The 19,249-nt window shown below is 48.7% G+C and overlaps 1 protein-coding gene across 2 annotated transcripts in view; it reads left to right on the forward strand.

Annotated features, from left to right (window-relative positions):
• Window positions 1–19,249, forward strand: part of IFT22 (intraflagellar transport 22) — a 42,475-nt gene that overhangs the window by 14,924 nt on the left and 8,302 nt on the right. The window contains exons 4-5 of one of the 2 annotated variants that reach the window (XM_073667775.1): window positions 4,537–4,739; window positions 18,873–18,943. In XM_073667775.1, the coding sequence (XP_073523876.1) occupies window positions 4,537–4,739; window positions 18,873–18,916 (247 nt within the window). In that variant the 3' untranslated portion in view covers window positions 18,917–18,943. The remainder of the gene's footprint in view (window positions 1–4,536; window positions 4,740–18,872; window positions 18,944–19,249) is intronic. The other variant, XM_073667774.1, reaches the window with a different exon arrangement.

A 19,249-nucleotide genomic window follows, 5' to 3' on the forward strand; every position in this document is an offset into this window, starting at 1 on the left:
GCTCCACTTCTGAGGTGGCTGCGGGCTGGTATTTTTAGGCTGGGAAGGACTCAATAACCATTGACCTTCCCAGCCTGATAATATCCGCTCTCAGCTGTCTCCTTTACCTTTGCTGGTTACCAAAAATGGGGGTGAGTCCTTGTCATTTTTTTTATTTATTTATTAGGTTAATACATGTACGGTAAACTACACATGCAAGGCACTAATTATATATCTCATGGATATATTATCTATCTACAGTACAGACCAAAAGTTTGGACACACCTTCTCATTTAAAGATTTTTCTGTATTTTCATGACTATGAAAATTGTACATTCACACTGAAGGCATCAAAACTATGAATTAACACATGTGGAATTAGATACTTAACAAAACAGTGTGAAACAACTGAAAATATGTCTTATATTCTAGGTTCTTCAAAATAGCCACCTTTTGCTTTGATGACTGCTTTGCACACTCTTGGCATTCTCTTGATGAGCTTCAAGAGGTAGTCACTCAAATGGTCTTCCAACAATCTTGAAGGAGTTCCCAGAGATGCTTAGCACTTGTTGGCCCTTTTGCCTTCACTCTGCGGTCCAGCTCACCCCAAACCATCTCGATTGGGTTCAGGTCTGGTGACTGCGGAGGCCAGGTCATCTGGTGTAGCACCCCATCACTCTCCTTCTTGGTCAAATAGCCCTTACACAGCCTGGAGGTGTGTTTGGGGTCATTGTTCTGTTGAAAAATAAATGATGGTCCAACTAAACGCAAACCGGATGGAATAGCATGCCGCTGCAAGATGCTGTGGTAGCCATGCTGGTTCAGTATGCCTTCAATTTAGAATAAATCCCCAACAGTGTCACCAGCAAAGCACCCCCACACCATCACACCTCCTCCTCCATGCTTCACGGTGGGAACCAGGCATGTAGAGTCCATCCGTTCACCTTTTCTGCATCGCACAAAGACGCGGTGGTTGGAACCAAAGATCTCAAATTTGGACTCATCAGACCAAAGCACAGATTTCCACTGGTCTAATGTCCATTCCATGTGTTCTTTAGCCCAAACAAGTCTCTTCTGCTTGTTGCCTGTCCTTAGATGTGGTTTCCTAGCAGCTATTTTACCATGAAGGCCTGCTGCACAAAGTCTCCTCTTAACAGTTGTTGTAGAGATGTGTCTGCTGCTAGAACTCTGTGTGGCATTGACCTGGTCTCTAATCTGAGCTGCTGTTAACCTGCGATTTCTGAGGCTGGTGACTCGGATAAACTTATCCTCAGAAGCAGAGGTGACTCTTGGTCTTCCTTTCCTGGGGCGGTCCTCATGTGAGCCAGTTTCTTTGTAGCGCTTGATGGTTTTTGCAACTGCACTTGGGGACACTTTCAAAGTTTTCCCAATTTTTCGGACTGACTGACCTTCCTTTCTTAAAGTAATGATGGCCACTTGTTTTTCTTTACTTAGCTGCTTTTTTCTTTCCATAATTCAAATTCTAACAGTCTATTCAGTAGGACTATCAGCTGTGTATCTACCTGACTTCTGCACAACACAACTGATGGTCTCAACCCCATTTATAAGGCAAGAAATCCCACTTATTAAACCTGACAGGGCACACCTGTGAAGTGAAAACCATTTCCGGTGACTACCTCTTGAAGCTTATCAAGAGAATGGCAAGAGTGTGCAAAGCAGTCATGAAAGCAAAAGGTGGCTTCTTTGAAGAACCTAGAATATAAGACATATTTTCAGTTGTTTCACACTTTTTTGTTAAGTATATAATTCCACATGTGTTAATTCATAGTTTTGATGCCTTCAGTGTGAATGTACAATTTTCATAGTCAGGAAAATACAGAAAAATCTTTAAATGAGAAGGTGTGTCCAAACTTTTGGTCTGTACTGTATCTCTATCTTTGCACATCTTTAACACCTAAAAATCTTTAATTTCTATTCTGCATTCTATTCCTCTATATGTCACATGGAAAACACACAGATGATACACGGATAGCCAACAGAAAACCACACAAATAGTAAAAATGGACCGTCTTATGTGTAAGTTTTTTTTAAGTGGAAGTGTGAAGGGGGCCTTAAACAGTTTTTTTTATTTGCTACTCTCCTGCATGGTGCTCGGCGCAGAGCGATCCACTGGGCGTGCAGACCCACCATGGCGCCTGCTGTGAGCTCGCCAACCCAGCCCCATCAATCAATGGGATAGAGATCAGGTTATAGAAACTTGATGACATATTCCTTTCAAGTTAAGCTGCTCAGTAAACCACTTTTTAGCTGGCTAACCCCTTTAACACAGTCTTAATGAAGGTCCTGATTATGTTTTTTGGAAAATATTATGTATGTTCTTAATGGTTTAAACTAATCATCCAGATGTTGGCTGTAAATGAGTGAAGGGATCTGATTCTTGTTATCATTTTTATGCCTATTAGGCATGTTTTTTAGTCCCAGCAGGCTGTTGTTTTGGTATTTTTAGCCAGTTGACTTCTATAGACAAAAACCCACTTATTTTACAAGCAGAAAATAAATGTGTTTCCTTTATAAACTTTAAAAATACAATTGCAGGCAAAATCAGATGTAAAAAGTGGCATATTTAAGTTTTCTAGTGTGTATTAGTAGTACCTTTCTGAACTGCAATCTCTAATGGACAAGCCCTGCCTAGCATTGTATAGAGCAGGAGTCTGTTACCAGATTCTTGCTATCCCCATCTTAGAGCAGCATCATGTAGGGGCAGAGATCCTGATTTTAGCGATTTGTCTCTTACTGGGCTGCTGCTGTAGTTTTAATTCAAATCTGTTTTCTCTGCTGCAGATTTACCAGCTCTCTGAATGCTGAGCTCTGTATAACCTGATTTGGCAGCTTTCTGTGTGCACTGTGCATAGGCAGAAAGCTGCCAATCAGTGGTGGGGTTATATAGAGCTACGTGGACTACGTGGCAGCAGGTTTATGCTACTCTCAGATTAGGTAGCAAAAACCTGATGACAGATTCCCTTCAAGTATGGGGGTCTGCGTTACTATTTTTTTGCAGCCCCCAAACTTCTGGTTACGTAGATGCTTTCGTGTGGTGTTTGTGTCTTTTAATATCAGGCAGAAGAGTAGAAGTTTGCAGCTGGAGGCTTGGATGGCTACTAAAAAAATCATTATGTGACCATTTCTGAGATTCCATATATTGGCAAACTTTTGGGTTTCCCTACACCTCTGGGGCACTACAGCGAGAAGTAGAGTTGGAGGGGGGGTCAGGCATGTGATCTGCAGTTTTTATTGTGTTCTTTTGGTGAGAAGTGAAGGACAGCAGTTTCAACAACTCACATAGACTGCAACTGAGGAAGAATGGGGACCGCCATTCTCCAGACAGGATAAAAACTGCCACCCATCATACAATTATGGCATATACTGTCTAGACCATAAATGTCTGAGATGGTAATACATTTTGGGACCCAATTCATCAAAGCTTTCAGAATTCTGGCTTGAAAACGCCAAAAATCTTAACATTTTTTGGCGTTTTCACTCCAGTTCCTCCCAGCTCCAGCAGATTGAGCGGAGCTGGGGGCATGACGGCACATCTTATCTAATTGATGACGTTCTATGCCATTCCGTATTCCAGAAATCTGACTCCTGTCCCTAACTGGAGTGAGAACTCTGCCATAGCGCATGGAGCTTCACGCACTCATCAGACGCTGTGGATTAATGAAGAGACGTGCACCACTTCATGAATCAGGAGCGTTTACTCCAGCACACCCCCTCATCAAAACCGGTCTTGATGAGACGGACCCACATTTTTTTTTGCTGACCTTGGGATTGGTTCAATCTGACAGTGAAGTCTGCAGTCCCGAAAATGCATTGCACTTCTGCTGTAGACAATCTGTTCACTTTTTGGTGCTTATTTCTTATGGGAAGAAAATATTTTATTGCAACGACAATAAATGTAAAACTCGTAATATCTATTATTATCGAACACACTTCTTCCAGGTTTATAACATTGAGAAGGACATGGGTCTCCGTACTTTCTATATGAGCCAGTGCTGGGAGCAGCTATCACTTTGGTGGGCTCATCATGAGGGCGCAGTCAAACGGCGTGTAACACGGACGACTGCTCAGACTGGCCGGGGCTCTCCTGATCCGAGCATGACAGCATGTATTTCTATACAGCCATCATTCTCGGGTCAGGAGAGCCGTCGGCCAGTCCAGGCATTGCGATGTGATCGTCGTCCGTGTTATACCGTCTGACTGCGCCCTAACCATAAATTACATGGTCACGTTGTCATCAAAATTAGCACCATGGTCAGCTGCAATTACCACTGGTGAGAAAATGAGAGGTTCCCTGGAAATGAAAAGCCAAACCTGTGATTCATTATGTTGTAAAGTGAAAAGCGGTAATAAAATGTTCATTCCATTTAATTTAAAAGATGCAAGGATTATTTTAAACCCCAAAAGCCTGGACTGTTATGGCAATTGTCCGAAAATGCCACCATGAATTAGTAAATTATTTACTTTAAGACTCAATTCCACTTGCATTGGGATGTTCCCCAGGGATTCTTTTTACAATTTTGTCTTTTCTGTTGGTAGGTTTGAAAGCTGCTGGCCTGCTTTAATGAAGGATTCCCACGGGGTCATTATAGTATTTAATTCAGATATTCCAAGTCACCTGAAAGAGATTGAAATCTGGCACAATAACTTCATCCAGCAGCAACGATTGCTAGACAAGCAGAGTCTCCTGATAGCACATCTCAAGCCCGGATCAGGGAATCAAGACCAAAAACCCGAGCTATGTAAGTGTATATTAGATTGGGGAGCCGCCATGTCAGCATGACTGCCAATGCAGCAGATTCAGCCCATGCCAATGGCCATTATATTCTACCAGCACATGGTCTGCGTTTCCTGCCTGTAGGGCATCTGCACATCTGTGTTATAACAGAAAAATAAAAGTAATGACAGCACCAGATAGATGCCAATGGCACCTGACAGACTGCACTGTCTATAGTGGGCTCCATTGGGTATCCTTCATAGTGCCTATCCTAGCACTGGTAAAATTAGAGAAGCGTGTTGCACTTTTTTACCAGCTTTTTTGGAATCTGCAACAGAGGCTTTAACATGGCTCCAATGGTGGAAGCATACTCCATACAAAGCAAAACCAATGAGTGCCAAATTCTTATACAGTACAGGGTATAAGGTCCTGTGACATACTACCTGGGATGTTTTTGCTCTCCCAAGCCTTATTCTCACTTTTCACAATGTTGGGTAAGAGAAGAGAGAGAGGCATAGCAATGGAAATCAAGAAGCAGTGGCAATGGCCGCTGGTCTGAGGAGTACAGAGGAACGTGTTTCTCTATGTGTATCTTGTTCTCTGTATGGATGGCACATACAGCTTCTATGCGTCATCCACACACAGAGCGACACCTTCCCCTGCACCCGGTCCAGCCGCCATTTCCACTGATTATTGGCTTCTAATACGAGTGCGCCATACGCTCTCCTCTTATCTAACATTGTGACAAATGAGAACCAAGCAAGAGAGACCCAAAACATCACACATATAATGTTACAGGAACTTTACAGCACAAGATTTTGGGATTCATTGATTTTTTTTTTTTTGTATGGCATATACCCCCTCTTTTGGGCACACATTGCATATATGATAAACCTTTTCCTAAGTGCAAAAGTTGGAAATTGGAGCCCACTGTGTTTTCTTCAGACTGTATCTTAGGATGTACCCCCTCATGGACACCTCCCATGCAATACAGAGGACAGTCCATTAGCTGCCTACCCCGCAGAACTGCTGAGAGCTCTACATAGTAAAACTGGATAGGTGTTTAAACATAGCTTTAAAGGGGTTGTCCACTATGAGTTCTCCGCTCCCTTATTCGCCTTCCATCCTTCTCTTCAACTTTGCAACTTTGTAAAATGAGGATTTTTTTGTACTCACCGTAAAATCTCTCTCCTAGTCTTCATTGGGGGACACAGTGACCATGGGATAGTGTGCTGCCACCTGGAGGATGAAACTATTAATGCAACTGATTGAAAATTGGTTCCTCCCCTGCCTACTAAACCTTGCCTGCTAGCAACTGGCTCCTCAGTATAGTTAAAAAGCAGTGAAAGAAAGCCAAAGGAATTAAACCACGAAAAGAAAATGAATGCACTCCGACTGGGCAAACAAAGGTGGGAGCTGGGTCGTCCCCCCCACCCCCCAATGAAGGTTACAAGAAAGAGATTTTACGGAGAATAAAAAATCCTCATTTCCCGTTCGTCGTATTGGGAGACAGAATAACGTAGACATTATACAGTCACAAAACAACATTTACCACCGTTGCTCAAGATGTTGTCTGAACAATTGCTGCCTGCAGTATCTTCCTCCCCAGATTTGCATCTGCCGAACCAAAGATGTGGACTTGGAAAAGGTATGCACTGATGAGCAATTGGCTGCTTTACTGCGCTACAAGGTCGATACCTGGTGAAGAATTGCCCAGGAAGATCTTGCAGTCCTTGCAAAGTGCAGTCTAACCCTGACAGGGGGAGCCCTGGCAACTGCCCTATAAGCCTCACTAATGTATGATCTGATTCATCGAGCAATGGTCATCCTAGAGGCGGTCGGACCTCTGCCAGAGCATACCGGGAGTAACCGAAGGCATCCGAGAGGAGCTTTGAGAGAACGGCAGAGCTGACCAGCTTCTGGCTACATCCCCCTATGTGAGAACCTCTCAGGGAGAAGGGAGGCAAAGTACCTAAAGAAGGGAGAGCAATCTCCTCAGTAAAGTGAAAAGGCGGAGAGGCGGCTGAGGCAAAAGAAGGAAGCCGAAAACTCTGTCCCAGAGACGGAGAGGGGAAAATCACAAGAAAAGAGAAAAGATTAAAGCCTAGTGTGATGAACCTGTAGCCGCCATCTTGGTAATGATAAATCATATCCAGGGATGGCCACACTTCAGCAGCCCCCACCCTTGGGACCTTCTGTTAAAACGTCAACTAGATAGTTTCCCCCCATCCAGGCTCCTGTAAGATAAGAAGCCTACTTAACACTTGAATGCTAGGAGCTTCAAAGACTTCGAGAGGAAACACAGCCAGCAGGGGGGGGTGCTTCGTCTATCTGTACCTGACCATTTGTCCCATAGGACTAGTTTCTTTGTCTGTCACAAGCATGGAGGCATAAGATATAGAAACATGAATAGTACACGCATGTTGCGTGGGATGGGCCAATAAAAAAATATCACGGCGTCCCGGAGCCATTGCGCACACAAGCCTCCGCGGTAGACGTTTGTACGTGCTCTGGAAGCCAAGATATAGCGCGGAGCCATTCCTGAGGACCGTATGGTATCATAATTGATATCAAAAGGTCGGTTACGGCGGCCCGAATCCATGGGAACCCCTGGGGGTATCATGAGACCATCCCAGAAGAAGTTATTGGGTTCCATAGAATTTGGGCTTCTGATCGAAGTTAGACCTGAGGGTGGAGACTGAGCCAGCTGACCTCACCAGCAGTGGGCGGGACGGGGCAGGTAAGATAGCAGGACAGACAAGAGACAAGTCAGTCTTGACCCAAGAGTGGGGTGCTGAACATCTGAGCACCAGCTGAGGCCACCAAGGGGAGGAGCAGTTTGACCATGCGGTGGTAGGCCTCAGCCTGTAACAAAGAACCGTGCCTGCGACCGCAGAATCCTCTCCCTGCGTCACAAGAGAATCAAGAAACCGGTAACTGATATGCTGTGGTGATTCTGTGTGTTGTATTCCATTGTTGTATAGTTTAGCCTGACCTTATACCTGTGTATATTTAGTTGTATATCGTGTATCTAGTGTATTATTATAATCAATTACCTCAAGTAATTGTGGGCCTGCCTTTTATTCTGCATAACGAACGCACGTCCGTGTGAGCTCGGCTCAAGCCAAAAACGCTACCCAGGGTTGGTTCCTGACCCGATATAGGCCCATTCACGGACTGGGCGTATATCTAAAATAGGGACTGGTGGCAGCATACCAACTGGGGATTGGGGAAGGCTGGTAGTGACGGTCGGAGGTTCAGATATATATATTCCTGGCGCGGCCAAGGAAGATATATATACCGCCCTCACTACAGAGGGCCCCGATACCCAGTAGGTTACAGGACAGTCTCCCTGGTGACCGCTTATCCTAGGTGCAGTTCCTTGACTGACCTGAGGCTAAGAGGGCGCTAGCGAGTGGTGCTGTGTAGTGACGTTACGGTTTAGTGACGTTGAAGGGAACACTCTACCGTGTTCCCTGCGCTGGTTGCAGCTTCCTGGCACTACTTTCTCTAGGTGCAGTACCTTGACTGACCTGGGAGGTAAGGGGGCGCCAGAGAGCTGCACCCACCGGCCGGCTTTCATCACATTGGTGGCAGAGCGGTGGGATTGCAGAATAATAGTGTTGTGGGACCCCTACTCCCAGGCACTAAAGACTGCCAGTGGTAACTTCCACTGCTGGAGTCTTAAGGTCAGCCCAACGTTAGACGGTCAGGCTAAAAGTATAACAAGGTGTGTGCAAACTCAGGGTTGCAGCGGTGTCGGTTACCAAGATGGCAGACGGCACCAGGAGCAAGACCCTGCAGGAGGCTAATGCTACGGTCCGTGTGGCAGGAGGGGAGGACATTGTTACTCATGGCGAGGAGGAGTCCAGCCCGGGCACCTCAGGGAGCCAGTCCCCAGTATACGGTCCCGCAGTGGGCTGCCCACCACCTACCCAGCCCAGCCTGTCCAGATCACAAGCCCTTTTACAAGCGGCTATGGCAAGTCTCCAGTCTCATGGCGATGCCGTCTACAAAACCCTCCTGGCAGCATCAGAGAAGGCAGCGGAGGAGGAGCGCGAAGCTGCGGAGCGCCGGGAGGCTGCGGAGCGTGCAGAGCGGGCTGCAGAGCGCCGGGAGGCTGCGGAGCGTGCAGAGCGAGCTGCGGAGCGCCAGCACCAACTGGACCTGGCCCAGCGGGGGCTTCCGCTAGAGCAACCAACCCATCAGGAGACCAAGTCGTCCAAAGTCCGAGCTGAGGACTTTCCTCTACTGGAGAAGGATGGGGACCTGGACTCCTTTCTGGTGGCATTTGAACGGACCTGTCTTCAGCACCATCTGGCCCGGGATCAGTGGGCCAGATACCTGACCCCCCGTTTGAGGGGTAAGTCCCTGGATGCCTTGGGGGACTTACCTGCCGGGGAGGTACAGAACTACGACTGCATCAAGCGGGCCCTGATCCGGCAGTACAACCTCACTCCCGAGTCGTACCGCCAGAAGTTCCGGAGCCTGCTGCGTGGCCCCAAGGACACCTGGACCGATCATATGCGGGCGCTGTTGAGAGCCGCAGAGCACTGGACCTCGGGTCTAGCGCTTACTACCCGCCAGGAGGTCCAGGAACTGTTCGTCACGGAGCAGTTCTTGTGGAACTGCCCAGAGGACCTCCGACAGTTCCTCCGTGACCGAAAACCAACAGGGGCTTCTGCTACAGCCGCCCTGGCAGACGAGTATGCCAATAACAGGGCGCCTGAGCTGAAGAAGTCTGCCAGCAGCACCTGGAGAGGGGGTAAGCCCAGTCATGCCCCTGTTTCCCCGGCCCCTAGAACACAAGGGGTGTATCCCCCTGTTGCCCTCTCCAGGCAAGGACCAGACGTAAGACGTTGTCATCTATGCAACAAACCAGGACACTTTTTAGGGCTGAGTGTCCCCAGCGCCAAAAGACCCCATCCCAGTCCCAGAGAGCGCCCAATGTTTTGTGTGTGGGAGGGGGTGGTGGTAGGTCCCTGGACAACATCCAACCCGTCACCATAGGCCGTTCTGCGGTCATGGGACTGCGGGACACGGGCGCTGAACGAACACTGGTACGGCCTGAGGTGGTGTCCCCCCAGGACTTGGTACCAGGAAAGACTCTTTCCGTCTCCGGGGTTGGAGGCGTGGAGCCGGCACTTCCCGTTGCCATGGTGTATTTGGACTGGGGTGCCGGAAGGGGGATGCGGGAGGTGGGAGTAACGCCAAATATTCCCGCAAATGTTTTATTAGGGACCGACTTGGGGCGTCTAGTATCGCAGTATGTACCCTCTGAACCCCCAAGTTCGGCCCCCCAAGAGTGTATTGATTTGTCTGCTGCTAATGCCAACCATGTTGTATGTAGTGTGTGTCCTGCTGAGGAGGAGGGAGTGAAACCTGAGGGTAACACCTGCACAGACACAACACAAACAGGGTTAGTGAAAGCAGGTGGGGAGTGTGGGGATGCCCGCAGAGGTGCTCAGCCGGCGTGCCGTGACCTCTTGTCCTCCGGTGAGGGAGGGGGCGGGCAGGATTCTGTAGAGGGAAGCTCAGGGATGGAGAGGGGGGCAGCTACCGGCAGTGTAGGGCTCCCAGGGGTATCCAGGCTGCTGAGTATAGGCCCACTGCAGGGGGAGGAACAGGCCATGGGAGGTGGGGGTGTCCCAAGAGAGGAGCCGCCAGGTAAGACCCCAGGGCAGGAGTTCCCCACATCCGAGATGTCCAAAGGCCTAGGAAGCCTGCCTGATCGGGCGGCTTGGTCAGAAACAGAGGGGAAGCAGGCACTACCCACGGTCACAGCGGTCATAGCCGCTGTCACCAGGAGTGGGAGCGCCGGAGCCCAAGGAGCCTTGCAGAGGTCCGACGGCTTCCCCACTTCTGACCAAGTGTCTGCCGGGTCAGACAGCGGCCAGGTGACATGCCCGGAGGGGCTGACAGAGGATGTGGCAGTTTCGTCGATTCTGGCCACATCAAGTCAGGAATTTCAGGCTGCGTTGGAAGCAGACGACAGCCTGAAAGCTCTCAAGGAACAGGCGGCACAGCCTCCCATGGAGTCAGACTGCGAGCGGGTGGTCTGGGACCAGGGACGGCTGTACCGGGTAACGGTCCAGCAGGGTTCACCGGAGGCGTGGCCCAGGGACCGACAGTTAGTGGTACCCTATCCGTTCAGGGCGGAATTGTTGCGGATCGCACACGAGATTCCGATGGCCGGACACCTAGGGATCGCTAAAACCAAGGCCAGGATAGCTCAGCATTTCTACTGGCCTGGGATGGGAGCCGCGGTGGGTGCCTACTGCCGTTCGTGTGACACCTGTCAGAGGGTGGGGAAGGCGGGGCCGCGCCCCAAAGCCCCACTGGTAACTCTGCCAATCATCGAAGAGCCTTTCTCGAGGGTCGCTGTGGATCTTATTGGACCTCTGTCCACTCCCAGCCACTCCGGGAAATGCTTCATACTCACGGTAGTGGACTATGCCACCCGGTACCCGGAAGCGGTAGCTTTGTCGTCCATTCGGGCCGACAAGGTGGCTACCGCCTTACTGGAGATCTTCTCCAGAGTGGGTTTCCCCCAAGAAATGCTCACCGACCGAGGGACCCAGTTCATGTCGCGGCTGATGGAGTCCCTCTGTAAGCAAATGCAGGTGCAACATCTGGTGGCCAGCCCGTATCACCCACAGACTAATGGCCTGTGTGAGCGGTTCAATGGCACCTTAAAGCAGATGCTTAAGATGTTGGTCGACTCCCACGGGAGAGACTGGGAGCGTTACCTCCCACACCTCCTATTTGCTTACCGGGAGGTTCCGCAGGCCTCAACGGGGTTCTCCCCCTTTGAGCTCCTGTACGGGCGACGGGTACGGGGCCCCCTGGCTCTGGTGAAGGAAGCATGGGAAGGGGATTTGGCCACCCCCGAGGTGTCGGTCATCGAGTATGTCGTGCGCCACCGGGACAGGATGATGGCCTTGGCAAAGCTGGTGCAGGACAATATGGCCCAGGCCCAGGCCGACCAGAAGCGGTGGTACGACCAGAATGCTTGTGAGAGGACCTACCAGGTGGGTCAAAAGGTGTGGGTACTGGTCCCCGTACCACAGAACAAGCTTCAGGCAGCCTGGGAAGGTCCCTACTTCGTGCACCAGAAACTCAATGCCGTCACCTATCTGGTCACCCTGGATCACGCCCGTGGAAGGAGGAAGGCCTTCCACGTGAACATGATGAAGGCTCATCATGAGCGGGAAGCGACTGCCCACCCAGTGTGCAACCTTCCCGAGGAAGGAGAGGTAGAAACCCTCCTGGATCTGCTCACCCAAGCCAAGGCGGGTGGGTCCATCGAGGATGTGGGGGTTGGCCACCAGCTCACGGAGGACCAACGGTCCCAGCTGGGGACCACCCTGCACCCCTTCCGGGGGCTGTTCAGCAGCCTGCCCGGAAGGACTGAGATGGCTGTCCACGACGTGGACACTGGCGATCACCCGCCGATCCGGCGTTCAGCATATCGGGTCTCTTTCGAGGTGCAGGGAAACATGCGCCAAGAGATAGACGAGATGCTGAAGCTGGGGGTGATCCAGGCATCCAGCAGCGCGTGGGCCTCGCCTGTAGTCCTCGTACCAAAGAAGGACCGAACTACACGGTTCTGCGTGGACTACCGGGGGCTCAACGCTGTAACGGCCACCGATGCGTTCCCCATACCACGCATCGATGACCTGCTCGATCGGATGGCCGGGGCTAAGTACCTGACCATCATGGATCTGAGCCGGGGGTACTGGCAGATTCCTCTGACCCCCGCGGCAAGGGAACGCTCTGCCTTTATCACCCCTTTTGGACTGTACGAGTCCACAGTGATGCCATTCGGCATGAAGAATGCCCCTGCCACTTTTCAGCGGATGGTCAATACGCTGCTTGAGGGACTTGAAGGGTACGCGGCTGCGTACTTGGACGATATTGCAGTCTTCAGTCCCACTTGGGAGGATCACCTAGAGCACCTGCGGCAGGTGCTCGGTCGGATCCACCGGGCAGGCTTGACCATCAAGCCGGAAAAGTGCCAGCTGGGCATGAGTGAGGTCCTCTACCTGGGTCACCGGGTAGGCGGGGGGGTTCTGAAGCCAGAACCGGGGAAAGTGGATGCCATCGCATCCTGGCCCACTCCTAGGACCAAAAAGCAGGTGATGTCCTTCTTGGGGACCGCCGGGTACTATAGGAGGTTCGTCCCACACTATAGCACCCTGGCCAAGCCCCTGACGGACCTCACCAAGAAGAAGCTGCCCGTCGCAGTCGACTGGACAGTCGCCTGCGAGACAGCTTTCGGGGCACTCAAGGCCGCCCTAAGTAGCTCCCCTGTACTGCAAGCTGCCGACTTCGACCGGCCGTTTGTGGTACAGACCGACGCCAGTGACTTTGGCCTCGGTGCTGTGCTAAGTCAGGTCAACACGACAGGCCAGGAACATCCTGTCTTGTACCTGAGCAGGAAGCTACTGCCCCGGGAGGTGGCTTACTCCACGGTGGAAAAAGAATGCCTGGCAATTGTATGGGCCCTGCAGCGTCTGCAGCCCTACTTGTACGGGAGCCATTTCACCGTGGAGGCGGACCACAACCCCCTCAGCTGGTTACACACGGTCTCTGGGTCGAATGGCAGGTTGCTACGCTGGAGCCTCGCTCTCCAGCAGTACCACTTCTCCATTCGCCACAGAAGAGGCCGTGACCACGGTAACGCTGACGGGTTATCCCGGCAAGGGGAGGGTGCAGAAGGACGCACGGGGGAACACAGGAATGTGCTACCCCCTCGCGCCCTCGTATAGGGGGAGGTGTGATGAACCTGTAGCCGCCATCTTGGTAATGATAAATCATATCCAGGGATGGCCACACTTCAGCAGCCCCCACCCTTGGGACCTTCTGTTAAAACGTCAACTAGATAGTTTCCCCCCATCCAGGCTCCTGTAAGATAAGAAGCCTACTTAACACTTGAATGCTAGGAGCTTCAAAGACTTCGAGAGGAAACACAGCCAGCAGGGGGGGGTGCTTCGTCTATCTGTACCTGACCATTTGTCCCATAGGACTAGTTTCTTTGTCTGTCACAAGCATGGAGGCATAAGATATAGAAACATGAATAGTACACGCATGTTGCGTGGGATGGGCCAATAAAAAAATATCACGGCGTCCCGGAGCCATTGCGCACACAAGCCTCCGCGGTAGACGTTTGTACGTGCTCTGGAAGCCAAGATATAGCGCGGAGCCATTCCTGAGGACCGTATGGTATCATAATTGATATCAAAAGGTCGGTTACGGCGGCCCGAATCCATGGGAACCCCTGGGGGTATCATGAGACCATCCCAGAAGAAGTTATTGGGTTCCATAGAATTTGGGCTTCTGATCGAAGTTAGACCTGAGGGTGGAGACTGAGCCAGCTGACCTCACCAGCAGTGGGCGGGACGGGGCAGGTAAGATAGCAGGACAGACAAGAGACAAGTCAGTCTTGACCCAAGAGTGGGGTGCTGAACATCTGAGCACCAGCTGAGGCCACCAAGGGGAGGAGCAGTTTGACCATGCGGTGGTAGGCCTCAGCCTGTAACAAAGAACCGTGCCTGCGACCGCAGAATCCTCTCCCTGCGTCACAAGAGAATCAAGAAACCGGTAACTGATATGCTGTGGTGATTCTGTGTGTTGTATTCCATTGTTGTATAGTTTAGCCTGACCTTATACCTGTGTATATTTAGTTGTATATCGTGTATCTAGTGTATTATTATAATCAATTACCTCAAGTAATTGTGGGCCTGCCTTTTATTCTGCATAACGAACGCACGTCCGTGTGAGCTCGGCTCAAGCCAAAAACGCTACCCAGGGTTGGTTCCTGACCCGATATAGGCCCATTCACGGACTGGGCGTATATCTAAAATAGGGACTGGTGGCAGCATACCAACTGGGGATTGGGGAAGGCTGGTAGTGACGGTCGGAGGTTCAGATATATATATTCCTGGCGCGGCCAAGGAAGATATATATACCGCCCTCACTACAGAGGGCCCCGATACCCAGTAGGTTACAGGACAGTCTCCCTGGTGACCGCTTATCCTAGGTGCAGTTCCTTGACTGACCTGAGGCTAAGAGGGCGCTAGCGAGTGGTGCTGTGTAGTGACGTTACGGTTTAGTGACGTTGAAGGGAACACTCTACCGTGTTCCCTGCGCTGGTTGCAGCTTCCTGGCACTACTTTCTCTAGGTGCAGTACCTTGACTGACCTGGGAGGTAAGGGGGCGCCAGAGAGCTGCACCCACCGGCCGGCTTTCATCACACCTAGCCTGGCCTCTAAAGGCCTAAAATAGGTCTGAGACTCAGACCTCAGTTGCCTCCAAGTGACACTATGAAAAACTGAAGACCCTGGTGCGAGCAGGGGCCATTTTTCAATTAGTTGCATTAATAGTGTCAGCCTCCAGGTGGCAGCAGACTATCCCACGGTTACTGTGTCCCCCAATAAGGTGAACGAGAAATAGATTATATATGTGTAAGTGTCTCCGTCTCGATCTTCTAGCATGCTGTCATGTCAACTTACAGGGGTATTCCCATCTCCAAGATCCTATCCAAATACGTAGTAGGTGTAATAATAATAATAATAATATTAGCAAATACCTACAGCTAGAAATGTGGTATAGTTCTTCTAATTAGCTAAGTCTCACCAATATATAAAAATAGTGAAACCACAAAATGTAAGAATCATAGATCAAATTAAAATTACAATCTTTATTAGAGGTCAACAATTAACAAATACTCACAAGGGGGCGACAAACCGCAGGAGGAGATGACATTCAAAGTATTTACAATAGATATAAAAAGTAAATCTATAGAAGATAAATTATATGAGATACCAATATAGATTTTATATGTAGCCAGCTATAATAAAGGTGTAGGCACTTATAGAAAAAGAAAAATTAATATATATATATTTATATTAGTGGGTACGGAAAGTTTTCAGACCCCTTTAAATTTTTCACTCTTTGTTTCATTGCAGCCATTTGGTAAATTCTAAAAAGTTCATTTTTCTTCTCATTAAAGTACACTCTGCACCCCATCTTGACTGAAAAAAAAACAGAAATGTAGAAATTTTTGCAAGTTTATTAAAAAAGAAAAACTGAAATATCGCATGGTCATAAGTATTCAGACCCTTTGCTCAGTATTGAGTAGAAGCACCCTTTAGAGCTAGTACAGCCATGAGTCTTCTTGGGAATGATGCAACAAGTTTTTCACACCTGGATTTGGGGATCCTTTGCCATTCTTCCTTGCAGATCCTCTCCAGTTCCGTCAGGTTGGATGGTGAACGTTGGTGGACAGCCATTTTCAGGTCTCTCCAGAGATACTCAATTGGGTTTAGGTCAGGGCTCTAGCTGGGCCAGTCAAGAATGGTCACAGAGTTGTTCTGAAGCCACTCCTTTGTTATTTTAGCTGTGTGCTTAGGGTCATTGTCTTGTTGGAAGGTGAACCTTCGGCCAAGTCTGAGGTCCAGAGCATTCTTGAAGAGGTTTTCATCCTGGATATCTCTCTACTTGACCGCATTCATGTTTCCTTCAATTGCAACCAGTCGTCCTGTCCCTGCAGCTGAAAAACACCCCCATAGCATGATTCTGCCACCACCATGTTTCACTGTTGGGATTGTATTGGGCAGGTGATGAGCACTGAAAAACACCCCCATAGCATGATGCTGCCACCCCCATGTTTCACTGTTGGGATTGTATTGGGCAGGTGATGAGCAGTGCCTGGTTTTCTCCACACATACCGCTTAGAATTATCACCAAAAAGTTCTATCTTTGTCTCATTAGACCAGAGAATCTTATTTCTCATAGTCTGGGAGTCTTTTATATGTTTTTGAGCAAACTCTATGCAGGCTTTCATATGTCTTGCACTGAGGAGAGGCTTCCGTCGGGCCACTTTGCCATAAAGGCCCGGCTGGTGGAGGGCTGCAGTGATAGTTGACTTTGTGGAACTTTCTCCCATCTCCCTACTGCATCTCTGGAGATCAGCCACAGTGATCTTGGGGTTCTTCTTTACCTCTCTCACCAAGGCTCTTCTCCCACGATTGCTCAGTTTGGCTGGACGGCCAGGTCTAGGAAGACTTTTGGTGGTCCCAAACTTTTTCCATCTAAGGATTATGGAGGCCACTGTACTCTTATTTCTGAATACTTATGACCATGTGATATTTCAGTTTTTCTTTTCAATAAATTTGCAAAAATGTCTACATTTCTGTTTTTTTCAGTCAAGATGGGGTGCAGAGTGTACTTTAATGAGATTTATTTTTTTTTAACAAGTGGCGGTAATGAAACAAAGAGTAAAACATTTAAAGGGGTCTGAATACTTTTCGTACCTACTGTGTGTGTATGTATGTATGTATGTATGTATATGTGTGTGTATGTATGTATGTATATATATATATATATATATATACACACAGTACAGACCAAAAGTTTAGACACACCTTCTCATTTAAAGATTTTTCTGTATTTTCATGACTATAAAAATTGTACGTTCACACTGAAGGCATCAAAACTATGAATTAACACATGTGGAATTATATACTTAACAAAAAAGTGTGAAACAACTGAAAATATGTCTTATATTCTAGGTTCTTCAAAGTAGCCACCTTTTGCTTTGATGACTGCTTTGCACACTCTTGGCATTCTCTTGATGAGCTTCAAGAGGTAGTCACCGCAAATGGTTTTCACTTCACAGGTGTGCCCTGTCAGGTTTAATAAGTGGGATTTCTTGCCTTATAAATGGGGTTGGGACCATCAGTTGTGTTGTGCAGAAGTCAGGTGGATACACAGCTGATTGTCCTACTCAATAGACTGTTAGAATTTGTATTATGGCAAGAAAAAAGCAGCTAAGTAAAGAAAAACCGAGTGGGCATTATTACTTTAAGAAATGAAGGTCAGTCAGTCTGAAAAAAAACATCAAGTGCCACAAAGAAACTGGCTCACATGAGGACCTCCCCAGGAAAGGAAGACCAAGAGTCACCTCTACTTCTGAGGATAAGTTTATCCGAGTCACCAGCCGCAGAAATCGCAGGTTAACAGCAGCTCAGATTAGAGACCAGGTCAATGCCACACAGAGTTCTAGCAGCAGACACATCGCTACAACAACTGTTAAGAGGAGACTTTGTGCAGCAGGCCTTCATGGTAAAATAGCTGCTAGGAAACCACTGCTAAGGACAGGCAACAAGCAGAAGAGACTTGTTTGGGCTAAAGAACACAAGGAATGGACATTAGACCAGTGGAAATCTGTGCTTTGGTCTGATGAGTCCAAATTGAGATCTTTGGTTCCAACTACCGTGTCTTTGTGCGACACAGAAAAGGTGAACGGATGGACTCTACATGCCTGGTTCCCACCGTGAAGCATGTAGAAGGAGGTGTGATGGTGTGGGGGTTCTTTGCTGGTGACACTGTTGGGGATTTATTCAAAACTGAAGGCATACTGAACCAGCATGGCTACCACAGCATCTTGCAGCGGCATGCTATTCCATCCGGTTTGCGTTTAGTTGGACCATCATTTATTTTTCAACAGGACAGTGACCCCAAACACACCTCCAGGCTGTGTAAGGGCTATTTGACCAAGAAGGAGAGTGATGGGGTGCTACGCCAGATGACCTGGCCTCCACAGTCACCAGACCTGAACCCAATCGAGATGGTTTGGGGTGAGCTGGACCGCAGAGTGAAGGCAAAAGGGCCAACAAGTGCTAAGCATCTCTGGGAACTCCTTCAAGATTGTTGGAAGACCATTTCTGGTGACTACCTCTTGAAGCTCATCAAGAGAGTGCCAAGAGTGTGCAAAGCAGTCATCAAGGCGAAAGGTGGCTACTTTGAAGAACCTAGAATATAAGACATATTTTCAGTTGTTTCACACTTTTTTGTTAAGTATATAATTCCACATGTGTTAATTCATAGTTTTGATGCCTTCAGTGTGAATGCACAATTTTCAAAGTCATGAAAATACAGAAAAATCTTTAAATGAGAAGGTGTGTCCAAACTTTTGGTCTGTACTGTATATTATTAGCAGCTTACATGTATCTATGTATTCAGATCAGATATAGCATAGTATACCAGCATGTGCACTGACCTGTAGACATCTCCTCCTGTTGGTGTGCACCATGAGCGTCCTGACGTTTGTTTCAGTGTCTGCCTTCTCAATGAGGCCTTATGTCTCTTTCAGACGTCCGCGATCATCGGTCCGATCTGCACAGATGCGGCCGGTGACAGTACAGCCAGAAAGCTTAGGCTCAGGTATGAGAGATTATTCACAGAAAACAGAAGAATCTTGTGATCAATTTTCAGGAAAATATAACACACATCATTAGGATTAGCATGTGTGTTGTGCATGATAATTTACATAAATTGCATTTTCTCCCACGTCCATTATTTCTACCAGGAGCCACGGGCTTTCAGTCATACAGGTGTGCCAGTGCGCCCTCAGTCACTGTTCACAGCACTGTAAGCGGAAACTATAAGCACACCCCGGCACTGACTGACAGCTTGCTTTGGAGAACATCGGTGCTGAGCCGGCGATCAGTCAGTATCGGGGTGTTTACA

This window comes from Phyllobates terribilis, unplaced genomic scaffold (genome assembly GCF_046119375.1).
Source record: "Phyllobates terribilis strain yellow unplaced genomic scaffold, ASM4611937v1 Scaffold_2__4_contigs__length_985480577, whole genome shotgun sequence".
Taxonomy (NCBI): domain Eukaryota; kingdom Metazoa; phylum Chordata; class Amphibia; order Anura; family Dendrobatidae; genus Phyllobates; species Phyllobates terribilis.